This window comes from Diachasma alloeum, unplaced genomic scaffold (assembly GCF_001412515.2).
Source record: "Diachasma alloeum isolate Michigan unplaced genomic scaffold, Dall2.0 Dall_scaffold_00327, whole genome shotgun sequence".
In the NCBI taxonomy this organism is placed as follows: domain Eukaryota; kingdom Metazoa; phylum Arthropoda; class Insecta; order Hymenoptera; family Braconidae; genus Diachasma; species Diachasma alloeum.
Genome location: NW_021680466.1, coordinates 179,807 through 205,393, shown reverse-complemented (window position 1 = coordinate 205,393; position 25,587 = coordinate 179,807). Strand labels below are relative to the sequence as shown.

Sequence of the window (25,587 nt, the reverse complement as noted above, 5' to 3'; positions counted from 1 at the left end):
GTCGGTTTCCTTTTCGAGATCGAATACGTTCGAATTTCCTCGAATTGTGTTATTAGTATTATTCTTATTATTATTATTTTTATGTCGTTTTCAATAGGTACCAGGTGTACCTGTCATGTATGTAAATTCAGCAACGTATGGACCACCAACAATGATGGCAGGATCATTCGGACATCAAGTACCAAATACAGGACCTCCAGGACCAACAGGTGCTTATATGGCCCCTTCAATTCTGCCAAATCTTGTATTTAGACAAAATATGCCTGTAAGTAATGGTCAATACTGATAAATAATTGAGTGCATAAAATTATAAATTATTGAATATTGTTCATTAAAGATGATGACGACGGGCATTCGAGCTTCAACCCCCTCCGGCTCCCAGAGAGCAAGCAGATCACCCACTCCAGCCCATGAATTTTTTAACAACAATAATGTTAACGTTAACGGCGGAAACAATGGTAATGGCAATGGCCATGGCGGAGCTGTCAATGGGGATAACCGAAATGGACAAGCACAATCCCGTTATCCACTGCCAATGTATCAGGGTCTTCATATCGTACAAGGTATGGTGAGGATGATGGAAAGTGAAATGATGAATTATTTCATTAACTAGCTGTGTCGCCCGGCCTCGTCCTGGGAGAATAAGAGAACATTTAATACCAGGATTTTTAAGGATTTCTGCAATTAAAAAAAAAACATCTCAATGTTTTCGACTTTTTTAGAACTTTCGAACTGACGGCGGTGGCTGTGTGGTTAGAGTGTGAGATTGGCATGCGGGAGACTCGGGTTCGATTCCCGGTTGGGGGGCAAAATTTGTGACACTCTAAATCTCACGGTTTCATTGTCGAGCGCGAGTCTCGCAAGAGACGACGGTACCTGGGCAGTTTTTTTCCTCAAATGAGGTTTTCCCTTGTTCTTCGGCGAATGCGGTACAGGGGGTTGGGGGTGGGAAGGGAATAAATCGTAAAGACTCGAAAGGGTATACGAGAAGAAAAAATTTTTAGAACACTCGAAGTCGAGAAAATTTGAGGGTTTTTCAAAGTAACAAAGTTTCTCTTAAATTGTTCGGTATCGAAAGGATGGAATTATTGAGGTATTGTTGAGCCCTATCGATCGCCATTAACTAGAATTTAATTCATCTATTAATTTTATTAATTTTTGAATTTTTTTGAAAATCGGTTGTCCCACGATAACTGAAAAAAAACTTCTGATTTGATTGAATGATGGCTTAAAAAATTTTTTGGATGTCCTTTTGACCGAATCCTAAGATGAAGGTGATAGCAATAATTGTTATTTTGATTTATTTGAAAATTTGCAGAAATTTTGTATTTTTTGGAAATCAGAATTCCGGGTATATCTTTGAATATCATGCCTCAAATTAATTTAATCATAACTCAAAATGTTTGTTTTAATGCCATTAAGTCGAAGTTGAAAGATGATTACGATAGCTACATCGGTTGATTTAATTTTTATGATGATTGTTGGAAATTTCGAATTTTTCATAAATTTCCCTGAAAGTGAGCTTTCTGATGGTTTCTTCAAATGTAATGTTTTAAATTCATTCTATCGAAGGGCTTAAGGGAGAGATAGAATTGTAAAAAAAGATAATCGGTTGTATAAAAGAACGGGATAATAAGAATAATGATGATGATAACATTCAACGAAGTTGAAAATCTGACAAAATTAGTAAAATCAAATAAGTAATGAATTATACATGGTAGAAGGTAATTATGTGCAAAAGATTTATTCAGAAGCATATTGCTAATTTATTAGCAAAAATATCTATACTATATGCAGTACAAGAGCAATTTTCCACTTGTTTTTTTAATTGTAGGAATTCTCAGAAATCCTGGTACTCAATTTTGTCTTATTCTGCCAACACAGCTAATTATTCATAAATGTTTGAATAATAATGATTGGAACAAAAAATTTTTTTTTAGAAAACCCGAGAATTTCTCTGAATTTTCTAGAAAATTTTTTAGAGAACTCTAGAAAATCTTCTTTTTTTTCTCAAAAATAACTTACTTAGTAACTACTTACTACTTACTTACTTACTTAGTTTTTAAATAAATATGATTAATATTTTTTAGAAAACTCTAGAGAATCTTCTTTTTCATCTAAAAAATTTTGCTATAAGTTATTGTACCAAGGCGCAATAACTTATAGCCTAAGGCCGATTGGGGACCCGAAATTATGTAATAGTAAAAATATAATTCAGTAGCGAAGTGGTAAAACGGTTTTAGTCGACTTATCTCCCAATTGAATATTTGCGGCAGATTTCGGAATCTAAGGGAGATAGCGAAATTTTCGCAACTACATTTGTTGTAGCTGTCAGTCGGCTCTGCAAAAAAGGTTATAGCAAAAAGTTTGCTATCTCTCTTAGATTCCGAGATATTCATTGAAGACACGTCAATAGTCAAAATTGACTTGTACCGTTTTATCACTTCGCTACTGAATGGAAGTCCATTTAGTCGTTTTTGCATGAATTCCGGCCAAAGAATCGGCAACAAATTTACTGTATTTAAGGGGAGACGGAACCCCTTTATCTACATCAAATCTTCGAATTGTGTTTTCTTCTACAATTATTAATTTCTATTTATGAAATTACTTTATCGACTCGATTATCGCATTGTTGAGTCAATGACGTAGTTTAATTAATAAAAAATAATAATTGCAGGAGAAAACACAATTCGAAAGATTTATATAACCGCAGGGGTTCCGTTTCCCCTTAAAAAGAAGATGTGTCTTTGATTCCAGGGGATATCAGACTGATGCATCCTGGCAACTCTCGCCTCCAGTATGCACCAGTGCCATCACCACCCATCGTTCAAGGCTGTCCACGCCCATTCAGACCACCTTCATACTCCTCCAACACGTCTGGATGTCCCACACCCAATTCCTTTGATGGTCGAGGCCAAAAAATACGAAAACAAAGGTAAAATTTTGAAAAAATTTTTATCTTTAGACATTTAGACATTTTTTTCTCCTATTAATTAAAACAAAAATGTTTTCATCATTGATTAGTCACAGTTTTGCACCCTCAAATGCCTAATTTTTTCAATCGAACAATTTTCCTCCCGATTTTCTTCAATTTTTATTTCGGCGATAATGTCATTACTCGTGCAATTGTCTCACATTTGACAATTTTATACCAAAGAAGATGTAGAAAATTCTCTCGTTAATTTAAATGAAATATTTTCATTTATTTTTTTCTTCGTTATGTGTCAGATGTAAATGTCAATGTTTGTTAGGTCCAAAATCACAACTCTACCACCAACTGGCGTAAGGCCCAATGTCTATCAAGTTCCTTCCATGCCCTCTATATCATCCAACCCGCCCAAAGACATGCGAGAAGGTAAAAATATCATGCACAACATTTTTTTTCTGTTGGATGAATTAAGAATATTATTTAGCGAAAAAAAATTATTTTTCTGCCCTTTTTAAGGGATTGTTCAGTGCATTAAGAGGGTTGAGAAAAAAAATGCAAAATAGAATCTTCTTGCTTCATTCAACAATTTTCTTGATTTTTATTGTGACAATGTTTGACCATTTATCGTTGCATTTCTATTTTCTTGTCATCATGTTTCTATTTATCATTGTTTTACGTTATTTCCAGTAGCTCAATTTATGTTTGAATTTTTGTGTGAAATTGAGTACGCAAATGAATTATTTACTGTGAATATTTTTTTTGTCTCTTCTCATGAAAGCAAAACCGATGGAAGGCAATATGACATAAGGTACATTAAACACATTATAAAACACAAATTTCTGCAATTATTTTCAAATATCTGTGAGTAGATCCACGACAAAAAAGTCGATGCTGGGAATTTTCGTCTCATTGTTTTTTCTGAAAAAATGGCGATTAGACAAAAATTGAAAAAAAAGAAAAATTGAAAAATATGGATAATTGAGGGAGTTATGATTTTTTGAAAATTGCTAGTTTTTGTCCAAAAAATTTTCTTTTCCAAATTGGTCTCAATATCTCTGCGGGATTTCAAGGTATCAAATCGCCCTTTGGCACACTCAAAGAATATGAAAAACCCTTCAAAATGAGACGTCACACAACATTATTTTCAGTTTGACGGGGTTTATACGAGAAAACGTTCTTTTATCGTTAATTACTCAAAAAGCTAATTTTTCTTTAATCTGAAATTTTCACCAAAAATTGTCAATAAAATGTCAAGAATTTTGGCGCCAATTAGAATTTGTCTTTCACCATAGTTCGGCGGTTATTAATTTTATTATTGAGACTAGTATTGAAAATGACCGAAAATCGCTATTTATCATGCAATTATCGCCCAAATAAGTGAATGTTCAATTAAATATTAGCAAATGGTGGAGGTTAGACTCATTATATCTTCTATTATTCAGTAGCGAAGCGGTAAACCGGGTTAAGTCGTTTTTTACTATTGGCTAGTTTTTGACGAATATCTCGGAATCTAAAAGAGATAGAAAGATTTTTGTCATGACCTTTTTTGTAGAGCTAATAGAGCGTTATAAAAAAAGTCATGAGAAAAATTTTGCTATCTCTCTTAGATTCCGAGATATTCAACAAAAACTGGCTAATAGTCAAAATCGACTTAACTCGGTTTACCGCTTCACTACTGTATTCATCTTCACTGTGATTTTTTGAGTGAAATATTATTATTTCTCTAATTATACATTGTCTAAAGAGCTTTCATTTGTTGGTAATCGAGAATTTAATTGAATTGACTCATTTTTAATTATTCAATTGATTATTCACTCATTTGAGGGATAATTACATGAATAATAGCGATTTTCGCTCATTTTCATTGCTTGTCCCACTGAAAAAAATTATAACCGCCAAACTACAGTGGAAGACAAACTCTAATTGGAGCCAAAATTCCTTTCATTTTATTGACAATTCTTTGTGAAAATTTCAGATTTTAAACAAATTAGCCTTTTTTAGTAATTCACGATTGAAAAAAAAAACGTTTTCTCGTATAAATCCCGTGAAACTGATGATAATTCTTCGTATGACGTCTTATTTCGAAGGGATTTTCATGTTCTTTGAGGCCGCAAAAATATTGAGGCCAATTTGGAAAATAAATATTTTTGTACAAAAACTAGCCGTTTTCAAAAAATCATAACTGCCTCAATTATCCATAGTTTTCAATTTTTCTTTTTTCAAAAATTTTTGTCCAATCGTCATCTTTTCATAAAAAATTGAGACAAAAATCCCCAGCACCGACTTTCTCGGCCTGCTAATTTACGTGAATTTGCTCCTACACTGAGAGAAAAACGACAAAATTCTCAAACAATTCTTACTTCTACCAAGAAAATAGTTTTTTGAAAATTATCAAAAAAGGATTTTTTTGTGCCAACCATACAGAGAGTGCGCCAGGATGAAAAATTGTTGTCGCAAAAATAGATTTATTAGTTGAAAAAAAATGCATTCTCTGTACACGCAAGAAATGTCATTTTCATCACGCTGTGTGTAAAGTGACATTTTACGCACGCTCCGCGTGCGCAAAACCCCACTTCCCACACATTGTGATGAAAAATAGGGTTCGATACTCGCGGGAAAAGTGTTTTTAGACTCGTGGGATTATATCACTCGCCTTCGGGTCGTGCTATAAACGTTCCACGAGCCCAAAAATACTACGAATTACACTTTCCCTCAATCGTATCGAAATAGTATTTTTCCGGCCTGTTGCGATGGGGTTTTTTACTCGTGTGGCGTTGGTCTCCGAGCCGTAGGCGAGGACTGGCCAACCACACGAGTAAAAAAACCCCATCGCAACAGCCCAGGAACAATATTTTTCTGTAGTGATTTTCAAGTTTTCGTGTTTGGGAAGTATGTAATACCAATTCCCAGACGAGAAATCGTGAGAAGCAGTACAGAAAAATACTATTCTAGCACTACTCCTTCGTTATTCGATACTCCCATACGTATTTTGCTCCCGAAAAATCTTTGTTTTATGCGGAACAAGGCATAGTGGTTTTTTGTTTCGTCTGTCTAATAGTCACAGACAAGAAATGAACCCTTAAATGAAACAATAATAATGATATGATAGCAATCCTGTAACTTAGGGACAAAATATTTGTTGATAAATTTTCCTCTGTATGAGATATTTTCATCCTGAAAAGGCACTGTCTGGTGTGAATTATCCCCCCCTTGAGCCAAATATTTCGTTGCTGTCGAAAGCAGAACAATTATTCATGTTTGAGACTTTCAAATTCGAACCAAACAAATTCTTCTTTGGCAATTTTCAACTAGCGATTTTGTTGGCCCAAACAAAACTTGACAATGTTTTTGTTTTTCTCTCAGTGTACTTATTTGATATTTTTGTAAGCCCATGTATTCGATTATTAGACGTTTGTGTCTGGCTTCATGTGACCTATTTTGCTTAGATAATTTCTTGGATCATATTTTTGGAGAGATTCCCATGAAAATTTGTCATCAGTATCTCCAGAGACTGAAATGGATGTTCATTGATGACTAATTAATCGACATCACCCCCTTTCAGGGACCGTGAAGGTGACAATCACCCGTCGAAACCACGTGACACACTACTAGCCAATGAGATCACCGAGTCACCGTAAGAAGAATTTTTAAACGATAAAATTAACCAAACCGTGAAAAAAAAAATGAAGCAGTAATAACACCGTACAAAGTAAAACGTGATTAACCTGAGGCAGGATACCCAGAGGAATTAAATAATGTTATAAATAATTATGAAGTGCGAAATATTTAAAGAGATAACGAAAGTTGTACGATAAAGATAGAAGAATAATGAACGAGAAGGAAAAGATAAGAGTGAGGAAAACGATGAGCGATTATTCGTATGTATTAACAGTTACGAAATTCTTTCACATTTTTTCCCCCATTGTTTGCCATAATTTTTTTTTTTTTTATCAACAAACGAATCTACAATAGGCCAAATAAATTCTGAATTGTCCTCTGACATGAATTAATGAAAATATGTTGATTATATTTGATTGCAATAGTCGATGAACATGAAAATTTAATTATCATTCGAGGAAAATAAACAGTTTCTAGTGATATCAAAGTGGTGATAAGACAGAAAAATAGGCCAATTAACTTTTATTATACAACAATAAACAGTTAAACCTCGTTAATAGTTTACTGATTGCGTTTACCCAATCAATTTTTTTTCTCACTTTTTAACGTACATGTAATCAGTATCTAGTCCTATATGTCTAGTTCATCATAATAAAGATAAAAGTTGATAGATAAAACTATCTAATTAGTAAACATATGATTCTTTTTTTGCAAATTTTTGATTGAACAAAACAACTAGAGAATACTAATAATTAATGAGAATCCATCCAGATAATGAAGAAAAAAGTGAATTACAAGAAAACAACAACGCTTCTGACGAGTTATGGATATGTACTTAATATTTGTGTGCCTCGTTATTTTTAATGATGAACATTATTAATTGATTGATAACACGGCTTGACAAAATTCGGACGTATTCAATCTCGAAAACGAAATCGATCCTATCTTATAGATATTTTAATGCTGATTTTAAATTTCGTTTCAGAAATTTTTTCAGCACGTCTAGTTTTCGAGACAAAAAATGTTAAAATGTTGAAAAATGGCTAAAATGAACAATTTGAGAAATTGAAAAAAAATGAATTTGGACGTAGTTTTTCCCAGAAAAAACTATGAATTAACGAAAATGCAATTTTTTTAGTGGATTCGATTTCATCTCAATTGGTTGAGTCAAAACGAGTGAAAAAAAATCTGAAAAAGTCCCAATTTCATGATTGCACACACGTTGATGCACGCCAATTTCAAATCTATCTAGACAAGTGTGTTTACCTCGACTTGACTTAACATGAAGTTTGAAGATGCCTTTTCTGCAAGGTAACCGGTTAATTGCCCTTATGAGAAGTCACTCTCAATTGTGGAGAGGTTTAGTTGCTGAAGTGAAGTCGGAAAATGAAGAGATTAACGCACAAGGTCTAGACACAACACACGTGTGTGGATAGATGTGAGATCGACATGCATCAAAGTGTGCGCAACCAATACAAGAAAAATCATGAAATTTGGACTTTTTCGAGATTTTTTTCACTCACTTCGACTCAACCAATTGGGATGAACCGAAATGTACTAAACAAATTGCTTTGTCATTAATTCATTGTATGTTTTCTGGGAAAAACTTCCTTCAATTTCCTGTTTCAACCACTTTTCAACCCTTCAACATTTTTTTCACGAAAACTAGACGTGCTAAAAACATTTTTCCAACGAAATTCAAAATCAACATCAAAATGTCTATAAAATGGGGACAGTCTTGTTTTTGTGGTCGACTATAATAGTCTTTTTTTCCATGATCGCCCATTTCAGTGTCAGTTTTTATTTATTATAGTCAAATCTACTTTGCTCCGTTATTCCCAAAAATTTCTTCAATAGTAGAGTCAACTGTATGAAATTTTAGTGAATAGAATCATCAATTTCCCTGACCATCGATAATGGTAATCCGTTTTGCCCCATCTCTTTTCTAACATTCATTTTTCAAATGATCAAATGGGCATAGAACATTAGCAGTTGAACGAGGAAAATGAAAAATATTAGTTCGTATGTCTTAATCGATGATGTCATTAAATATCACAATTTCAAGGTCATAATGTTGTCGTGTGCAGTGGGGAGAAAGCAAAAACACAAATAAAAGAAAAGAAATGCTCATTCAATGAATTCACTTCGCTCACCGCCGGAAATGTCTAAGAAAAGTTGTGAAATAATTTATTGCATTAGTTATGGAAGAAATAATGATTAAACAGGATCTGCGGGTAATTTAGGATTAAGTCGCATTCCGCCTTGTTTTTTTACATTTTTCTCAGGAAATTCAGTGAAATTTTATTGATATCAGTTTTACTATTTTAGTTCATCAAATGTCTCCTTATTATTCCTTCATATTGGCAATGGCAATGCAACAGGATGCAAGTTTAAAACATTTTTTTTTCTCTTTGTTAGAAATTGTAAATAATTCGGACTCTGGCTTTTTTTCTTGACACATGAAAAAACAATATTGCATTGTTGTAGAGGAGGAAAATATTGTTATGAGGATAAATTTTGCATAATTAAAGTTTAGGGATTTAGGGGCAGATTGTTGCATAATTATAAATTTTATTGAGATTCAAAGAATTAATGAACACTCGATTCTTCCAGCAAAGTTTTATTCTGATGTTCTCAATGAAATGTCTATTTGTGCAACATACTGTTAAATTTAGGCAGCTGCATCGAAATTAAAAAATCTCAATGAAACAAAAAAATATATATATAAATATATAGGCAGAACAGAAAAGTTCGACGATGAATGTATTTCATGTTCCTAATGAGAATAAAATTATTTTTTTCGCACAGATTAATAGAAACAAACGAAAAAGTATATAATGTATAAGGGAAAAAAACAAGAATTTTCCTCATTTTGCCTCACGAGAAAAAGGATTATTTTTGATGTAACATCGATTCAGCGTCTCTTCTTTTTTCAATTCACCGAATCAACTATTTTTCATGAAAAGTCAGCAAACAAATATACAATTATAACTGAGAAAGAAAGTTGCGGGATTATAACGATCCGGCGAAAATGGATTAGAAAAAAAATGAAATATTGACGAAAATATAATAAAATATTAAATATGCGGGACTCATGAACATACTGATATTTGTCTAATTATATCTCTTGTTATATTATATACATAAATATTATTCATATTTTCAAGAAAAGAAAAAATTAAAGCAATTGAAAGAAAAATTCCCTCATCTCATGAAATTATTAAAAATCCCGATTACATGTCAAAATGAAACACGTAAATTCAAAAACAAATTCGACACAATTTCAACGCAATTATCAACACAGTCTTGAAAATCAATAAATATTTACTTTTCGCATGGGAATTCATTTCCTGAAAAATCAAAAAAATATGAACAACAATACAATGAATTGCATCAATAAATGAGAACACATGAATCAGTAAATTGGCAAATTCAACAAATTTATATCAAATCACAATTAAACAAATCACAACAAAATAATATCACACTACACGACACTTCACAGTTTCTTTGAAATCAACTCCCAAGAAAATACTAATTCAAATTTCAATTACTCCGATGATCCAACTAGTCGAATACTCTGAGTGATCCTGTTACTAATCCCTCAATTACTATCTCCAAATTCAAACACACACACAAAGCTGCAGAATAGACGAATCTATTGGATCCCCCTGCCCACACCCAACACCTTAGTGAGACAGGGGGACGTACACTAGATGGAAACAAAGTGAAGGAGCAAAAAAGCTTAAACCTCCCTTGCGAAGTAATACTTAACGAGAAAATCAAAGGTCAGAAGAATTCAGTAGCGAAGTGGTAAAACGGTCTAAGTCGACTTATCTCCCAGTTGAGTTTTTGAGGAATATTTTTGAATCTTCGACCCGGTTGCACCAAGCCCTGTTATCCAAATAAACCCCAGGGTAAAATTTATCCTCGGGGTCAATTATATCATAGGGGTCATAATTTTTTAATATTTGACCCGAAGAATAATTTTTTATTCATCCTGTAGCCCCTTTTGAATTAACACTGCTTTAGCCTTGGGATTAAATTTTATTTTTTGTTCCTGGGATAAATTTGAGATACTCTCCCGGGTAAAATCATCCGTCGAACATCCAAATTTACTTTTTTTCTTATCTGACGTTTTCGTTAAGGGGAGCGAGTGCAACCGGGCCTAAGGGAGATAGCGAATTTTTTGTAATTATATTTGTTGTAGGTCTCAATCGGCTCTACAAAAAAGGTTATAATAAAAATTTTGCCATCTCCCTTAGATTCCGAGATATTCATTGAAAGCTGGCCAATAATTAAAATTGACTTAACGCGTTTTACCACTTCGCTATTGAATTACGAGGTGAGGTTTTTGGTCGGGACAGGCCCGACACGGGGTGTGACAAAAGTCCACTGTCGTGCGTAGGCATTTTTCCTAAAACCCTTGAGAAAAAAGCTCTCTCCAGTATCCGAGAGCACCTAAAAAGCGTTTAATTATCCCCTAGGTTTGATTTTTTTAAATCGCTTTCTTCCCCACTTTTCATGCTAACTTGATGCTCAAACTGAAAAAACGCAATTTTGAGAAATCCTATAAGAGCACCAAAAAAACAAAATTGGCCCCAAAAAGCGCCTAATTTTGTGCAAATTTTGGACTAGATTTGAGAAGCTAGGACTGCCAACTTGACGGATCTGCGAAAAAAAAACACACGCACACACAACTACGCACATGTTAAATTTGTGTATGTTAAATTGTCAAGTGTTGATTATGCATGTGTTGAATCTCTTCGTTGAAATTGACGGGTGTTATTTTGACCGGTAACCAAAATCCCGTATGGCTCACGGGTCAAAAACATCTCTCGAATATTGGGTGAAAGAAGAACAGTTTTAACAATCATCAAAGATAGGAATGATATTTTTATTACCTCGTTATTTACAAAAAATAGTCATTGAATGCTACATAAAGTGGTTGACGAGGGTACAGAGCGACATTATAAGATTTTTAACTGACTGTAACCACCCCTCACCTTCTCAAAAATCCTAAAAACCCAAAAAAACAAATTCACCTCCCAATTTACTTATTTCATCTCCAATGTCACTGTGAACCAACGTCAAGGTTGTGGTCCTCCCACTCATATTGTCTCCTTGATATTGCACTTTTTATCCTATTAAAAGAAAAAATGGAGGAAAAATTGAAAATCTCTTCCATTATTCCTCACATTTTTAATCTTTAAAGCAGTAATTAATGACCTGATTTACCCATCACCCATTGAGTCCCCAATTACAATTTTAATCTATTTTTTTTATCAAATAATTATTCACGCTGGCGAAATGGCAATAATTTCCATTTTTTTAAACTAATAAATTTTTTGTCGCTTTGAAAACAGAAAAAAATCCAAATTTCTTCCATTTTCTCTATCTAAAAATAATTTTTTGTCTCAGTTTCATGAGGGAAAAATAATTGGAAAAAACAACTAAAGTATCGTTTTCTCGATTGTTTTTCCCAATCTAATTGACCTAATCAATTGAAAAGCCTTATCGTAATGAAGACAAGATATCTTCCTCAATGAGGATACTCGAGCCCAGACCAGAGGAAAAAAGTCAAATGAATAAATCAATTACTAAAAAATAATATTCTTGTTAACAGAGGTAAGAACGGCCATTCGACTGGGCTGTATAAAAACTAAGATCTTCACCTTCTTCCCCCATTTTTTTCATTGACGGCACTAGAGGAGTATTAATGCAAGGCAAAGCTTGAGCAAGAGAATAACAGAAAATCAAATTTTGTTTTTAAAAATTTGTCTAAAAACAAGAATTTCAGTTTGGAAAATGGAAATGTTGAGTCTGTAGATTTTAAAAATATTCTTTGATTACTTGAATTGATCAGGGAGATTAGAATATGGGAATATTTATTCAGCTGCTATGACTGTAGGCAGTGTTTGTATAGGGGCCACTGTAGATGGAGGAGCCAGTAGTGGATACGTTCTTGTGACGTCTTTTAGCTAGAAGTACTAAAATTGCTGCTACCACTGCTGCCATCAGTATCAATCCAGCGATTGCAATGCCAATGGCGAAGCTACGTTGGGATATGCAAATTGCATCGCTATCGTTGATTGTCTGAAATCATAATTTTGTAATTAAATAATTATTCCCTAAGACTAGCTGTGTGGCATAATAAGAGACAATCGAATACCAGGATTTTTGAGAACTGCGATTAAAAAAAAAACACCTTAGTGTTTTCAACTTTTCGGGAACATCCGAGAATTTTTTCAATTTTCTTTCGAAAATTCTCAAATTTTCTTGACTTCTCGGGTGTTTTAAAAAGGTCGAAAACATTGAGATGCTTATTTTTGATTGCAGGAATCCTCAAAAATCCTGGTATTCAATTTTCTCTTTTTCGAATTTATTAGAATTTGAAACTATATTGCTCAATTGGAACGACAACAATTTTTTTAAGCCGAGAATTCCTTTGAATTTTCCAGAAGAGTTGAGAATCTTATAAAAAATTCAAGAGTTCTTCCGAATTCTCCGTAAAACCAAAGAATTTTTTCGACAGACATCAGCAGAATCATAAATTTGAAATAAAGTCAAGTTTTGAAAAAGTCAATTGCTGATAGTCCTCATCAGTTAAAATTATCAAATTAGTCATCAATTAAATATCCAAATTCCGAATTATTTTATCAATCAATAATTGAGTTCGGAGGATTGACGATTATTTGGTTAATAGAAAATCTCTTCTATGAAATTTAGAGAAATATGCTCAATATTCAATTTACAATCCCATATTTCAAACTTTCTAAGCGTCTACGGGGCAAACGAACAGCAAAAAATTCATTTTTTCCACTAACTAATCGTTTTTAGACATATAATCGATGTATGATAAATCTCACACTGAGAGAAAAACGAAAACGGCGTCAAACAAGTCCTTGTTTGGACAAACAAAATCGCTAGTTGAAAATTGCCAGAAAAGAATTTGTTTGGTTCGAATTTGAAAATCTCAAACATGAATAATTGTTCTGCTTTCAATCGCAACGAAATGTTTGGCTCAAGAGGCGGATAATTCCCACCAGACGGTGCCTTTTCAGGATGAAAATATCTCATATAGAGGAAAATTTATCAACAAATATTTTGTGCCTAAGTTACAAGATTGCTATCATATCATTATTATTGTTTCACTTAAGGGTTCATTTCTTGTCTGTGAATATTAGACAGTCGAAGCGAAAAGCTACTATCCCTTGTTTCGCATAAAACAAAAATTTTTCGGGAGCAAAATACGTATGGGAGTATCGAATAACGAAGGAGTAGTGCTAGAAATGACATTTCTTGCGTGTACAGAGAATGCAATTTTTTTTTAACTACTAAATCTATTTTTGCAACAAAAATTTTTCATTCCAGCGCACTCTCCGCATGTTTGGCACAAAAAAATCCTTTTTTGATAATTTTTAAAAAACGATTTTCTCGGCACAAGTGAAACTTGTTTGAGAACTTTGTCGTTTTTCTCTCAGTGCACGCCTGCGAATTTAAAAACTCATGGTAGTCTCCCTTTAAAGAAGATGATCATTTAGAATTTGATGTATTTACCCTTTCTCGAAAGACATCGTCAATTGGATCGGTCTTTCCCCCAAGATCGGACGCCTCATTAACGTACAATCCACTGTAAACCTCAATTGTTGCTGGGGTACCATCGAATCCCACTGAATCTTTATCATCAATGGCTCTACCTGTTGCCTCTCTCTTTCGTCGTCCTACTTCATTGCACTCCGGAGGCTAAAATAAACCGCTCTTCTTAATAACTTGACATATTCCTCGAAAAAACAATCATTACCGTATCTGAACATCCGCCGCTATGTGTTGTGCAGAGTCGCACATTGCATTGATAGTAGACAGAGGCAGTGTAAGGGAATTTGTGGGCTTGAAAATTCACTCGTGCCTCTGTTTTGTCCTCGCTGTACGTGAATTGACCCATTATTTCACCATCAACTGGACATCTGCAATCAATACCCATAATGTGAATGAAAAAGTTGAAATTTATTCAAATTGAATTCATGGTTCGACTAAATTCGGACGTCGTCGACCTCAAAAACGAGACTGACTCCATTTTATAGATATTTTGATGCTGATTTTCAGGGAGAGGCATATTCATCAATCATAATTACCGCAAAATTGTGAAGTTGTCAATTTTTAACATAAATCTGGAAAATTTTAAATATTAAAGTCACCATCAATTTGTACATTCAAATTTTGCAATATTCTATTGACCAATAATTTAGGTAGGAAGATTGACGATTATTTGGATAATCGAAAATCAAGTACCTAGATTTAGAATTAGCTTGTTAACTAAAAAATTATATTTCAATATTATCAAATATTTTATTCACCATCAATCGGAAAATTTAGTTAATAAATTTTATATTTTAAATTTGTTAAATATAGTTAAACTTTGAACAATATAAAGAGATAATACCTTTTTAACATTGTCAAAATCTAATATTATTGGTCATCCCTGCTGAATTTAAATTTTCTCGGGAAAATCTTTCTAGCACGTCTAGTTTTCGTGAAAAAACATGTTCAAGTGTTGTAAAGGGCAATTTAAAAAATTTATACAAAAAATTAATTGGGATTCAGTTTTTGCCAGAAAAAATACAATGAATTCATGAAAATGCAATTTATTCAGTGCATTTGGGTTCATCCAAGTGGGTTGAGTCGAAGTGAGTGAAAAAAATCTCGAAAAAGTCCAAATTTCATGATTTTTCTTGTCAAATTAAAAGACCGGAAGTTGGATGCGCACACTTTGCTGCATGCTAGTCTCAAATCTATCTACAGACGTGTGTTAACCTTGTGCGTTAATCTCTTCATTTTCCAACTTTATTTCAGCAACTAAACCTCTCCACAATTGAGAGTGACTTCTCATAAGAGCAATTAACCGGTTACCTTGCAGAAAAGGCATCTTCAAACTTCATGTTAAGTCAAGTCGAGCTTAACACACGTGTCTAGATAGATTTGAAATTGGCGTACATCAAAGTGTGTGCAATCAACTTCCGATTATTTGATTTCACAAGAAAAATCATGAAATTGGGGCTTTTTCAGGATTTTTTTCACTCGTTTTGACTCAAACAATTGGGATGAAATCGAATCCACCAAACAAATCGCATTTTCATTAATTCATAGTTTTTTTGGGGAGAACTCCGTCCAAATTCATTTTTTTACAAATTTTTCAGATTGTTCATTTTAGCTATTCCTCAACATTTCAACATTTTTTTCTCGAAAACTCAAATTCAAAATCAAATTCAAATTCAAAATCAGCATTAAAATATCTATAAGATGGGATCGGTTTCGTTTTCGAAGTCGAATACGTCCGAATTTTGTTGAAGCGGTATATTTACCCTTCATCGTTGATGAGCCTTTGCTCACCCCATCCAAGTCCATCTCTGACAATGCAATCAGAAATCTTCAATCCAAACATGTCCTGTTTATCTATACTGATAACAAGTGTCAATGGATCTCCTATTTTCACATTCTCGGCGACATGATGACGAGTCGGATCACCAGAGAATATTTTCATGGTGCAGCCAGGCATCGGAGCCATTGCCTAAGAAATTAAAACAGTTAAAGGGAAAGGGTCTATCACACACGTTGGAGAGAGATTCCGTTATGAAGATGGAAACATTTATTTGGATCTCCAAATTGTAGTTTACCTGTAACGGCAGCGATTGCAACATGGCAACGCGGGTCTGATCGTTGGTAATGATCTTGTCTCGAGTTTGATAACGGCATCGAACATGGAAGCCCCGGCCCTGATTCGTTACAAGTTTCAAATGAGGCTGGACCACTATTGTATTGAAATACTCGATTCCACCATCCTCCTGCGAACAGAAAACAAGTTGAAAATGAGCCCTCAGAGGCGGAAATAATCGATGAAATGACGATGTGTGATTCTTTAGAGAAAAAGATTTTTGAAAAGTTTTTTTTGGGCGTATGAAACGCTGCCTTACGGCCGGCATGACAAAAAAAGTTTTTTGAGAAATTGCTGTATCTCAGAAACTACTTGACCGATTGCGCCCAGAAGTGCTCCAAAGTAATACCAATTATGTGACGGAATTTCAGATTCTTAGCTTCAGCTTTAGTCCTTTTTCTGTCAAGATTTATAAAAATTTGCCGAAAAATTCGTAGAATAAAAACATGACATCTTTACATTTCATGACATTCTCATTTTTCCTTTTGCTTTTCCGGAAGCAAAAGGGAGAATGTCTCATGATATTCACTGGTGTTGCCTATAACAATTATGTTTCGAACCGGGGGAAAAATCTCGAGCGACAAGTTTACGGTTGAATTATTCTTTCAGCAACTCATCTCCCATAATTTCATTTGATTTTTTGCCTCTCATGAGGCGTTAAATATTTCCGCGATTCTAGTACCGCGACTGACCGGGCAACGAACCCCAGGACGTTGTTTCGCCGTAGGGTAAAGGCAAGGAAAATATAAATAAAACAGGAATGAAGAGGACTGAGAACGAGTGACTTAAGGCCAATGAACTTGTGTGATTCCCATCCACTCGCGACCTCTGCAAGGATACCCACAATCTGTGCTGCATCCTTGCCTTCAACAGCGACTGTAAATGCACATACGTATAGTGCAGTTAAGTCCCTCCCACTTGAATAAAATAGATTTTTTAGTGGGCAATTTTCTTCCTCAACAGCTTTCAATTTTACAGCACGATTTATTATTACTGTTCAATTTTCATGGGGGTTAAGAGCTTTCACAAGATGAATTATTTGTTAAAACTTGGAAATATGGAATGACAACAGCAAAGATAACAAAAGATATTTTCTTTCAAAATGTGAATTTCCATAATTCATGTGCAACACGATTCAATTCTTGAAAGATAATGGTCTTCACTACAAGTAAATCTACCGTGACTCCATTATTCATGAAGACGAATACTAAAACTAGAGAGAAAAAATGTGGGGTGTGAATTTTTCATGAGTGAACGAGTTGAGAAATTGTTTTCTGAACTTGAAGGCAAGAATGCCAGGGGAGGACTTGGGAACCAGTCAGTGGAGATGTAGGGACAGGACAAAGAAGTTGCACATTCTGTGCCGGGGACCTTGAGACCCTCCCTCTAGCCTCTACAGTCCGTTTTGAGTTTCTCCAATGAGGAGTAAACGAACGACTCGAGTTCAAACTCTTTCTCCCTGTTGTTATATCTCAAGGACTTTGGCAGATTTCAACGTTGTTTAGATATTTGTGCCTCGCCAAATCCAACGCCTCTCATTTTTTATTTCATTCCTCCAAGGCTCGCTCTCCCCACACGTCCGTTTGAATCATCCGTAGTGAATTGCGAAACATTTGTGGAGAGAGCGAAATGCGAAGAACGTAAAAGAGAAAGGGACATTGAGACAATTTTTCCTAACAAAACTATTGAAATAGGGTGAACAATCCGATTGCGGAACCCCCCAATTAACGGAACACTTGAATATTTTGCCAGATATGCGGAATATTTATGTCTGTCGAATCGATTTTTAAAAAATCAAGTCGATATTTCCACAAATATATATAGAAAGTTCTTATTTCCACAAATATATGGGTGTTCCGCCATTTGGGTTGGGTTTTCATGGCATTTCCAATCGACGGAACACTGATATTTTCGTTTAGCAGTTGCCGCAGTGGTTCAGTCAAAAGTATATAAATAATTGATAAGTTGAAAATATAATGACATTTATGTTTCTATTCCTTGTTAAATTATTCTGACAAATTCATATACGAAGAAAGTCGAGTTACGTGTTCATGTGATCGACATTAGCCATTTTTACGTTTGTTCACTAGTAAGAGTTTCTTTGAATCATAAAATTAGCATGACAATTCCAATTTTCAATTATAATCTGAACTTGTTGACTTCTTCTACAAAAATATCCTTATTACTCCGGGTTCCTGATCGTTCCCGTCTCACAATTTTAATGTTCCGTAATTGGGCGCACGATGTTCCATATTTGCCAAATGTGTTCCGTAATAGCTCTTTTGGACTTGAACATAATTTTTCATTTTTCCCGATTATTTCTCATTTTATAATGTTTTTTCACTTTTTTCTGAAATCCACTGAAGTTGGAATCGACCAGTATTTTTTAAATATTTTTTCAAACGATAGTTCATTTTTAAACCATTGTCTGAACCTCCGAAGAGCCTTGAGTGTTCCACAATTAGACTGTTCACCCTACGTGAGGTACTGCATTTCGGTAGTTGAAGAAGGCAATGAACACTCGGTAGCACCAACTACGGTCACATAACGGTCCAGTTATCGCATTACGCCAAGAAAATCCCTTCCCTCAGTATATATGGCTGAATTCTAAACTCAGGCTTGGTTCTGCCACGTAACGAGCCAATGCAATAACACATAACGGCATTGGAGCCAGCAGAGGTGCTTGGAGCCGAGTAACCTCAGATCAAAACTATTTCATTTTTTATTGTATGGAAAATTTGATATTGCTTTTTCATCTTTCTTTCAACTCACAGTGGTCAAATATACAGTTATGAAAATTCCGTGGGAATAACCAACAACACAAATTCAAGACAAAAAATTTCATCTGATTATGAATATCCGACTATCTTTTACAGTTTGGTACAGACCACACTATAGATTCAACCATTTTCAATCATCAAATTTGTCAATTAAATTACGTGAAAAAAATTGGAAAAAAATCATGAATATTCAGCGTCGTTCAAATTACATTTTGCACAGAATTATTATTATTTTTTAACATTCGTTGTTTATAAATAAATAATTGAAATTGTTTACATTTTCGGAAATCTTTTTTTAAAGGCATGAAATCGACTTCTGGTTAAATTCTAAATATTAATAAATTAGTGACGATTCCGAATGAATGATTTTTATGGTGTAAAATTGATTGCTTATAAATTATTTGTAGAAATGCTCGCAATTTTACAAAATTGCAGTTTTTTTATTATATCATCAATCCTCCAAAAATGAACTTTCATATATTTCTCCACTTTTTAAAATGTTTTCTAACTGTTCAATATGAAGATTTAAATTCAGATCTGCAAAGTTTAAATAAAACTACAAAAGCATTTCAGTGAAAAAAAAATAGCCGAAGTAGAGGAGAGTAGAGCAAAATAAAACAGCCAAAAAACGACTCTTTGACGCAATTCAAGCAAAAAAAAATGTTTCTTCATCAACTTTGGTTTACTAATTTTTTTTTATTATTGGGAGTACTGATGAGAATAATAATTTTCACACTATAGATTCAACCATTTTCAATCATCAAATTTGTCAATTAAATTGCGTGAAAAAAATTGGAAAAAAGCCTAAATATTCAGCGTCATTCAAATTACATTTTGCACAGATTTTTTTTTAACATTCGTTGTTTATAAATAAATAATTGAAATTGTTTAAATTTTCGGAACCCTTTTTTTAAAGGCATGAAATCGACTTCTGGTAAAATTCTAAATATTAATAAATTGGTGACGATTCCGAATAAATGATTTTTATGGTGTAAAATTGATTGTTTATAAATTATTTTTAGAAATGCTCGCAATTTTACAAAATTGCAGTTTTTTTATTATATCATCAATCCTCCAAAAATGAACTTTCATATTTTTCTCCACTTTTTAAAATGTTTTCCAAGTGTACAATATGAAGATTTAAATTCAGCCAAAAAATAGCCACAGTAGAGGAGAGTAGAGGGAAAAAAGAAACAGCCAAAAAACGACTGACGCAATTCAAGCAAAAAAAAGAATAATAATTTTCACACTATAGATTCAACCATTTTCAATCATCAAATTTGTCAATTAAATTGCGTGAAAAAAATTGGAAAAAATCATGAATATTCAGCGTCATTCAAATTACATTTTAAAATACTTTTAAAATACTTTAACTCCCTAGGGGCACAATGTACTATTTTTGCTTGAATCGCATCAAAGAGTGGTTTTTCGACTGTTTCATTTTGCCCCATTCTCCCCTACTTGTACATCCTTAATACTGCACGCAATAATGTCAATGATTAATTAATTTTTCAACTCACTAGTTCTGTAGGCATGGTGTTGCACGATCTAAGAGGCAGATGATAAGTTATCGGTGCAGGCTCACTCCTGAACTCTTGCAAACAGGAGCTATTCTTCGATAATCCACGAGGATACACGAGCCCATGGAAAACGGTGTTTCCCTCCGTGGATATGTGAACTATTATCGATTCACTCGCACACTCGATCCGCACGGTACTTGCAACCGCAGCAGTCGCTGCAAAAAAAAACACACACACATACACAAATTAAAAATGGCAATTAGTAACACAATCTGCCGCACTCAAGGCCGTCTGCTAATTGATCGAAAAAAAGTGGAGAAAGTGAGATAGAATGCTGAAATGGAGTTGAATGGGGAAAAGTTGAGAACAAAGTTGTTTCTCTTCAACCCATATGAGTACATACAAACATCAACACAAAGAGTAATAAAATGGTTGGTCACTGGTCGGTGAGGCACAATGATGAGACAGTCGTGAACTTGACTCTGCAGAAGAGAAATAAAATAAAAAGTTTTGAAAGGAGAAGACACGACTGCTGTCACGACATCCGGTTTTACTCTCTCGAGGCTGGTGTTTCATTGTCGAGATGACTTCCATCGTAATTACGCAATGAGGATGATACTTTCTTTATCGTGAACTTGAGCAAAAAATTACTTTATTGGGTTTTAAAATGTCAAACGTGTAATTCCTCTGGAAATATTTGAGATAACTAGCCGGGTGGCTCGACTTCGCCAGGGCAGAATGAGAGAAAATTGAATACGAGGATTTTTGAGAATTCCTGCGATTAAGAAAAACACCTCGATGTTTTGAACTTTTCTACAACAACATGCGAGAATTTTCTCAATTTCTTTGGAAAACTCGAAAATTGTCTTGACTTGTCGAGTGTTCTGGAAAAGTCGAAAACATTGAGGTTTTTTTTTTTCATTGTAGGAATTCTCAAAAATCCTGGTCTTCAATTTTTATTCTGCTCGGGCGAAGAGAAATGTTCAGTAAAAATTATGGAACTCACAGTTCGCTCACCGATTACGGAATTGACTCAGAAAACTTAAGTGACGGTATCGTAATTTTTCACAGGAGATTCAATTAAAAATTACGGAACGCTCTGGAAAAATTCCGTGACAGTTCCGTCAAATTTCCTACAACCACATTTCGCTCCGGAATTACGGAAAAGATACGTAATTTTTATTGAATATTTCTCTCGGTGCGGGTGAAGCCGGCCACACAGCTAGTCAATCAAAATTCGAAATTGAATTGCTCAATTGGAGAAAATTTTTTTTTCGAAAACTCGAGAATTCCTTGGAATTTTCTAGAAAACCTGAGAATTCGTTCGAATTTTCTAGAAAATTTAAGAGTTTTTTCGAATTCCTTGTAAAAACAAAGAATTATCTCAAATTTTCTGTAAAACTGAAAATTTTCTCGAATTTTTCGAAAACCGGAGAATTTCTTCAAATTGTTTAAAAAATCTGAGAATTTCCTGGAATTTTCTGTAAAACCAAAGAGAAAATTGAATACCAGGATTTTTGGGAATTCCTGCAATTAAAAAAAAAACATTTCAATGTTTTGGACTTTTCTAGAACACCCGAGAATTTTCGTAATTTCTTTGGGAAACCCAGAAATTAAAAAAGAACTGAAGGAATTTTTTAAATTTCTGCGGAACAAAAAACAATTTTTTAGAAAACTCGAGAATTCCTTCGAATTTTGTAGAAAAACTCAAACCATCCTCTAATTTTCTAGAAAACCTGAGAATTCGTTCGAATTTTCTAGAAAATCAGAGTTTTTTGAATATTCAAGAGTTCTTTCGAATTCCCTGTAAAACCAAAGAATTTTCTCAAATGTTCTATAAAACCCGAGGAATTTCTCGAACTTTCTATAAAACCCGAGACTATCCTCAAACTTTGTATAAATCTCAAAAACATTCTCGAAAACTCGAGAATATTCTAGGATTTTCCAGAAAGTCCTGGAATTTTTCAGAAAGCTTTAGAATTTTCTACAAGTTTCATAGTTGCATAGTTTAGTATGACCGGTAGCGCAATAACTTATAGCCTAAAGCCGATTGGGGACCCGAAATTATGTAATACTGAAAATACCATTGAAATCCATTCAGTCGTTTTTGCGTGAATCGTGGCCAAAGAATGGGCAACAGATTTACTACATTTCCAATTCAATTTCGATTTTCCAGCCAATGAGATGACCGAAAAATGAAAAAAAAAAGTGCTGCAAAATATTTTTCAAGTGCACACACTCGTGAGATAGCCCTCTCCCTCCTGATCCCTAGGGTCACTGAACTCACCGCGAAGAATTGCCGTCGAGCGTCGTCGTCACGTTCAGCCGAACCGGACGTTCCCGTATTTCATTTCATTTTATTCTAAAACCACCGCATACCAGAGTCAACGTGCATTATATTCATACTTGAAGTTTTCTACAGACATGTCGTATACCTTCACTTACTCGAGAGCCTAATGTGTTCAGCTTTAGAAGAGTGGGGGAGTGAGAGAGGAATCATCTTGCGGTATTTCGCGTGGCGTTAATTGGCCGACAACGGGAAGATAGGTGTACACTGTAACTACAGGACACCCCGAGCGTTTTTAAATTACTCGACGTCAGCTGAACATAACTGTTAACTTGAAAAAAAAAAATGAATGATAAGAAGACATGAGAGAAGAATGTTGACTAATCGTCGTTGTGAACGATAGATTAATCTTTTGTATATCTGGAAAAATAAATTATTTAAAGATGAATGACATTTATGTTTCTATTCCTTGTTAAATTATTCTGACAAATTCATATACGAAGAAAGTCAAGTTATGTGTTCATGTGATCGACATTACTCATTTTTGCGTTTGTGTACTAGTAAGAGTTTCTTTGCATAATAAAATTTGCATGACAATTCCAATGTTCAATTATAATCTGAACTTGTTGACATTTTTCTACAAAAATATCTTTATTACTTCGGGTTCGTACACTGATAGAATGATTCATTTATTCCAAACGAGATTCGTTAACTATTAACGAATGGTAGAGTTGAATATGACCAAATGAATATTCGTTAATAGTTAACGAATGGTTCACTTGAATGGCGAAAGTCAAGTCAAACAAGGCTCCTCAAATATACATTCGTTAACAATAACTAATCCGTTCTATCAGTGTAACCTTTCACCGTCTCAAAAAGCTCTAATGTCCCGTAATTGGGGACACGATGTTCCATATTGGGCAAAAGTGTTGCGTAATAAGTCTTTTGGACTTGAACATAATTTTCCATTTCTCCCGATCATTTCTCGTTACATAATGTGTTTTTTTTCTGAAACCCACTGAATTTGGTATCAACCAGTATTTTCATCTATTTTTTCCACGAATACTCCATTTTCAAACCATTTTCTGAACCTCTGAAGAGCCTTGAGTGTTCCATAATTAGGCTGTTCACCCTACTCCTAAATGAATGTTCGATAACCTCTCAACAACAGAATGAATAAATTTCATTGATGATTTATTTTCTCCTCCTCGACAACCCGCATCGTCATCAATTGTATAATCGTCAATCCCCACCTTTCGATTGACTCGTTGAGGAAATAACTACGTCTCCTGAATATTAAATAATAATAAAAAGAAAAATGAAACAACCGTTGTGAGAACCGTGCGGGTGCCCTCCCCCATAAAGATGCATCCTCCGGACATACGTGACCACTGGCCGCCACACCGTCTCCGTAATTTTCCTTGCGGATTTCTTGTCTAACCGATTATTTGCCCATTTTTTTTCAGTTCTTTATTTCTTTATATTTTTCTTCAGTCAAAGACAACAACAGTTTCTTTGTGATCCGTTATTGCGGTTTCAAACGATTTAGCAATCATCCCAGACTCCGTGACAATACAGGAATCTCTATTGCAGGTACTGCAGACTTTAGAGGAATTTCAAGGTCATAGATAATTCTATTTTATGCATTTGCGTGATCACACAGGAATAAAAATCGGAAATAAAGAATATTGCTATTTATCACTAATTAATGGAAAAAGTCAATTATCAAATAATCATGTAATTATACTTTTAAAAAATCGTACTGGTTCAAGTTGATGTTGGCTTGATTCAAGTCGAGTGACTCTGAGTCCATCAATCAGAATTTCGGACCTGATATTAGCAGAAAAGTGGATTATTTCAAGGAGAAACGTGTCAAGTCGAAATTGACTCAATTGGTCAATTTTTCGACCTCATTCGCGTCGATTTTTGAGCTTTATTCAAGTCGGTTTTTGACTTGATTCAAGTCGATTCTTCGACTTAATTCCAGTCGATTTTTTGGCTTCATTAAAGTCGATTTTTTAGTTTGATTTAAGGTGATTTTTGGGAGTTATACATGTGGCGGTCGAAAAATCGACTTGAATCAAACCGGGAAATCGACTTGAATCAAGCAGGAAAATCAACTTGAATCAAGCAGGAAAATCAACTTGAATCAAGCCGAAAAATTGACTTAAATCAACCCGAAGTTGACCTGATTCAAGTCGAAAAATTGATTTGAATCAGACCGATGTGCCGCCTTGCATTTCTCCGAGTCAGACTTGATTCATGCCGACGATCCGACATGAAATGAATCGATTCCCGGCATAATTCAGTTCGACTTGATTCAAACCGATTTTTCGGTTTGATTCAGGACGATTTTTTTGCGTGTATCATAATAAAATGCGTAACCTAGAATATAATTCTTCCTTCATGAATCAGTTGAGTATTAAAATATTACCGCCACCGGAATGTGCTAATTACTCGAGGAACTACTAATTTTTAAAATTCATTTATGTCTGTCTTTCTTCTTTTGTCTTTCTAATAATTTTATAATAGAGAAGAAGAGGCGCCTGTTGTTTATCTGCAATACAGGTTGGAGGACGTAGATTTTGCGCGACCTCGAGGCCTCCGCTATGCCTCGGTGAATCCCATCACTCTCCGCTTCCTCTTTTTTATTTGTTCCTTTGTTTATTTTACGATTGTTGTAGGATACATCTTTCCGAGTGCTTTTCTGCGAGTATTTTTTTTTACTGTCGTGATGTATG

At 34.3% G+C, this 25,587-nt stretch overlaps 2 protein-coding genes across 6 annotated transcripts in view; one reads left to right on the top strand and one right to left on the bottom strand.

Moving 5' to 3' along the window:
* LOC107040368 (R3H domain-containing protein 2) overlaps window positions 1-7,104 on the top strand; it is a 32,635-nt gene extending 25,531 nt beyond the window's left edge. For 2 of the 5 annotated variants that reach the window (XM_015260436.1, XM_015260435.1), the window contains exons 5-9: window positions 98-265; window positions 338-563; window positions 2,758-2,935; window positions 3,252-3,355; window positions 6,492-7,104. In XM_015260436.1, the coding sequence (XP_015115922.1) occupies window positions 98-265; window positions 338-563; window positions 2,758-2,935; window positions 3,252-3,355; window positions 6,492-6,541 (726 nt within the window). In that variant the 3' untranslated portion in view covers window positions 6,542-7,104. Of the gene's footprint in view, window positions 1-97; window positions 266-337; window positions 564-2,757; window positions 2,936-3,251; window positions 3,356-3,707; window positions 3,738-6,491 lie in introns of all 5 variants that reach the window. The other 3 variants (XM_015260437.1, XM_015260438.1, XM_015260439.1) reach the window with 3 other exon arrangements.
* A 4,850-nt stretch (window positions 7,105-11,954) lies between these two features.
* LOC107040304 overlaps window positions 11,955-25,587 on the bottom strand; it is a 30,089-nt gene continuing 16,456 nt past the window's right edge. Inside the window, exons 4-9 of the mRNA XM_015260333.1 lie at window positions 20,560-20,774; window positions 16,222-16,389; window positions 15,910-16,115; window positions 14,352-14,514; window positions 14,108-14,293; window positions 11,955-12,643 (exon numbers count right to left, since the gene is read on the bottom strand). Of these exons, the coding sequence (XP_015115819.1) occupies window positions 12,440-12,643; window positions 14,108-14,293; window positions 14,352-14,514; window positions 15,910-16,115; window positions 16,222-16,389; window positions 20,560-20,774 (1,142 nt within the window). The 3' untranslated portion in view covers window positions 11,955-12,439. The remainder of the gene's footprint in view (window positions 12,644-14,107; window positions 14,294-14,351; window positions 14,515-15,909; window positions 16,116-16,221; window positions 16,390-20,559; window positions 20,775-25,587) is intronic.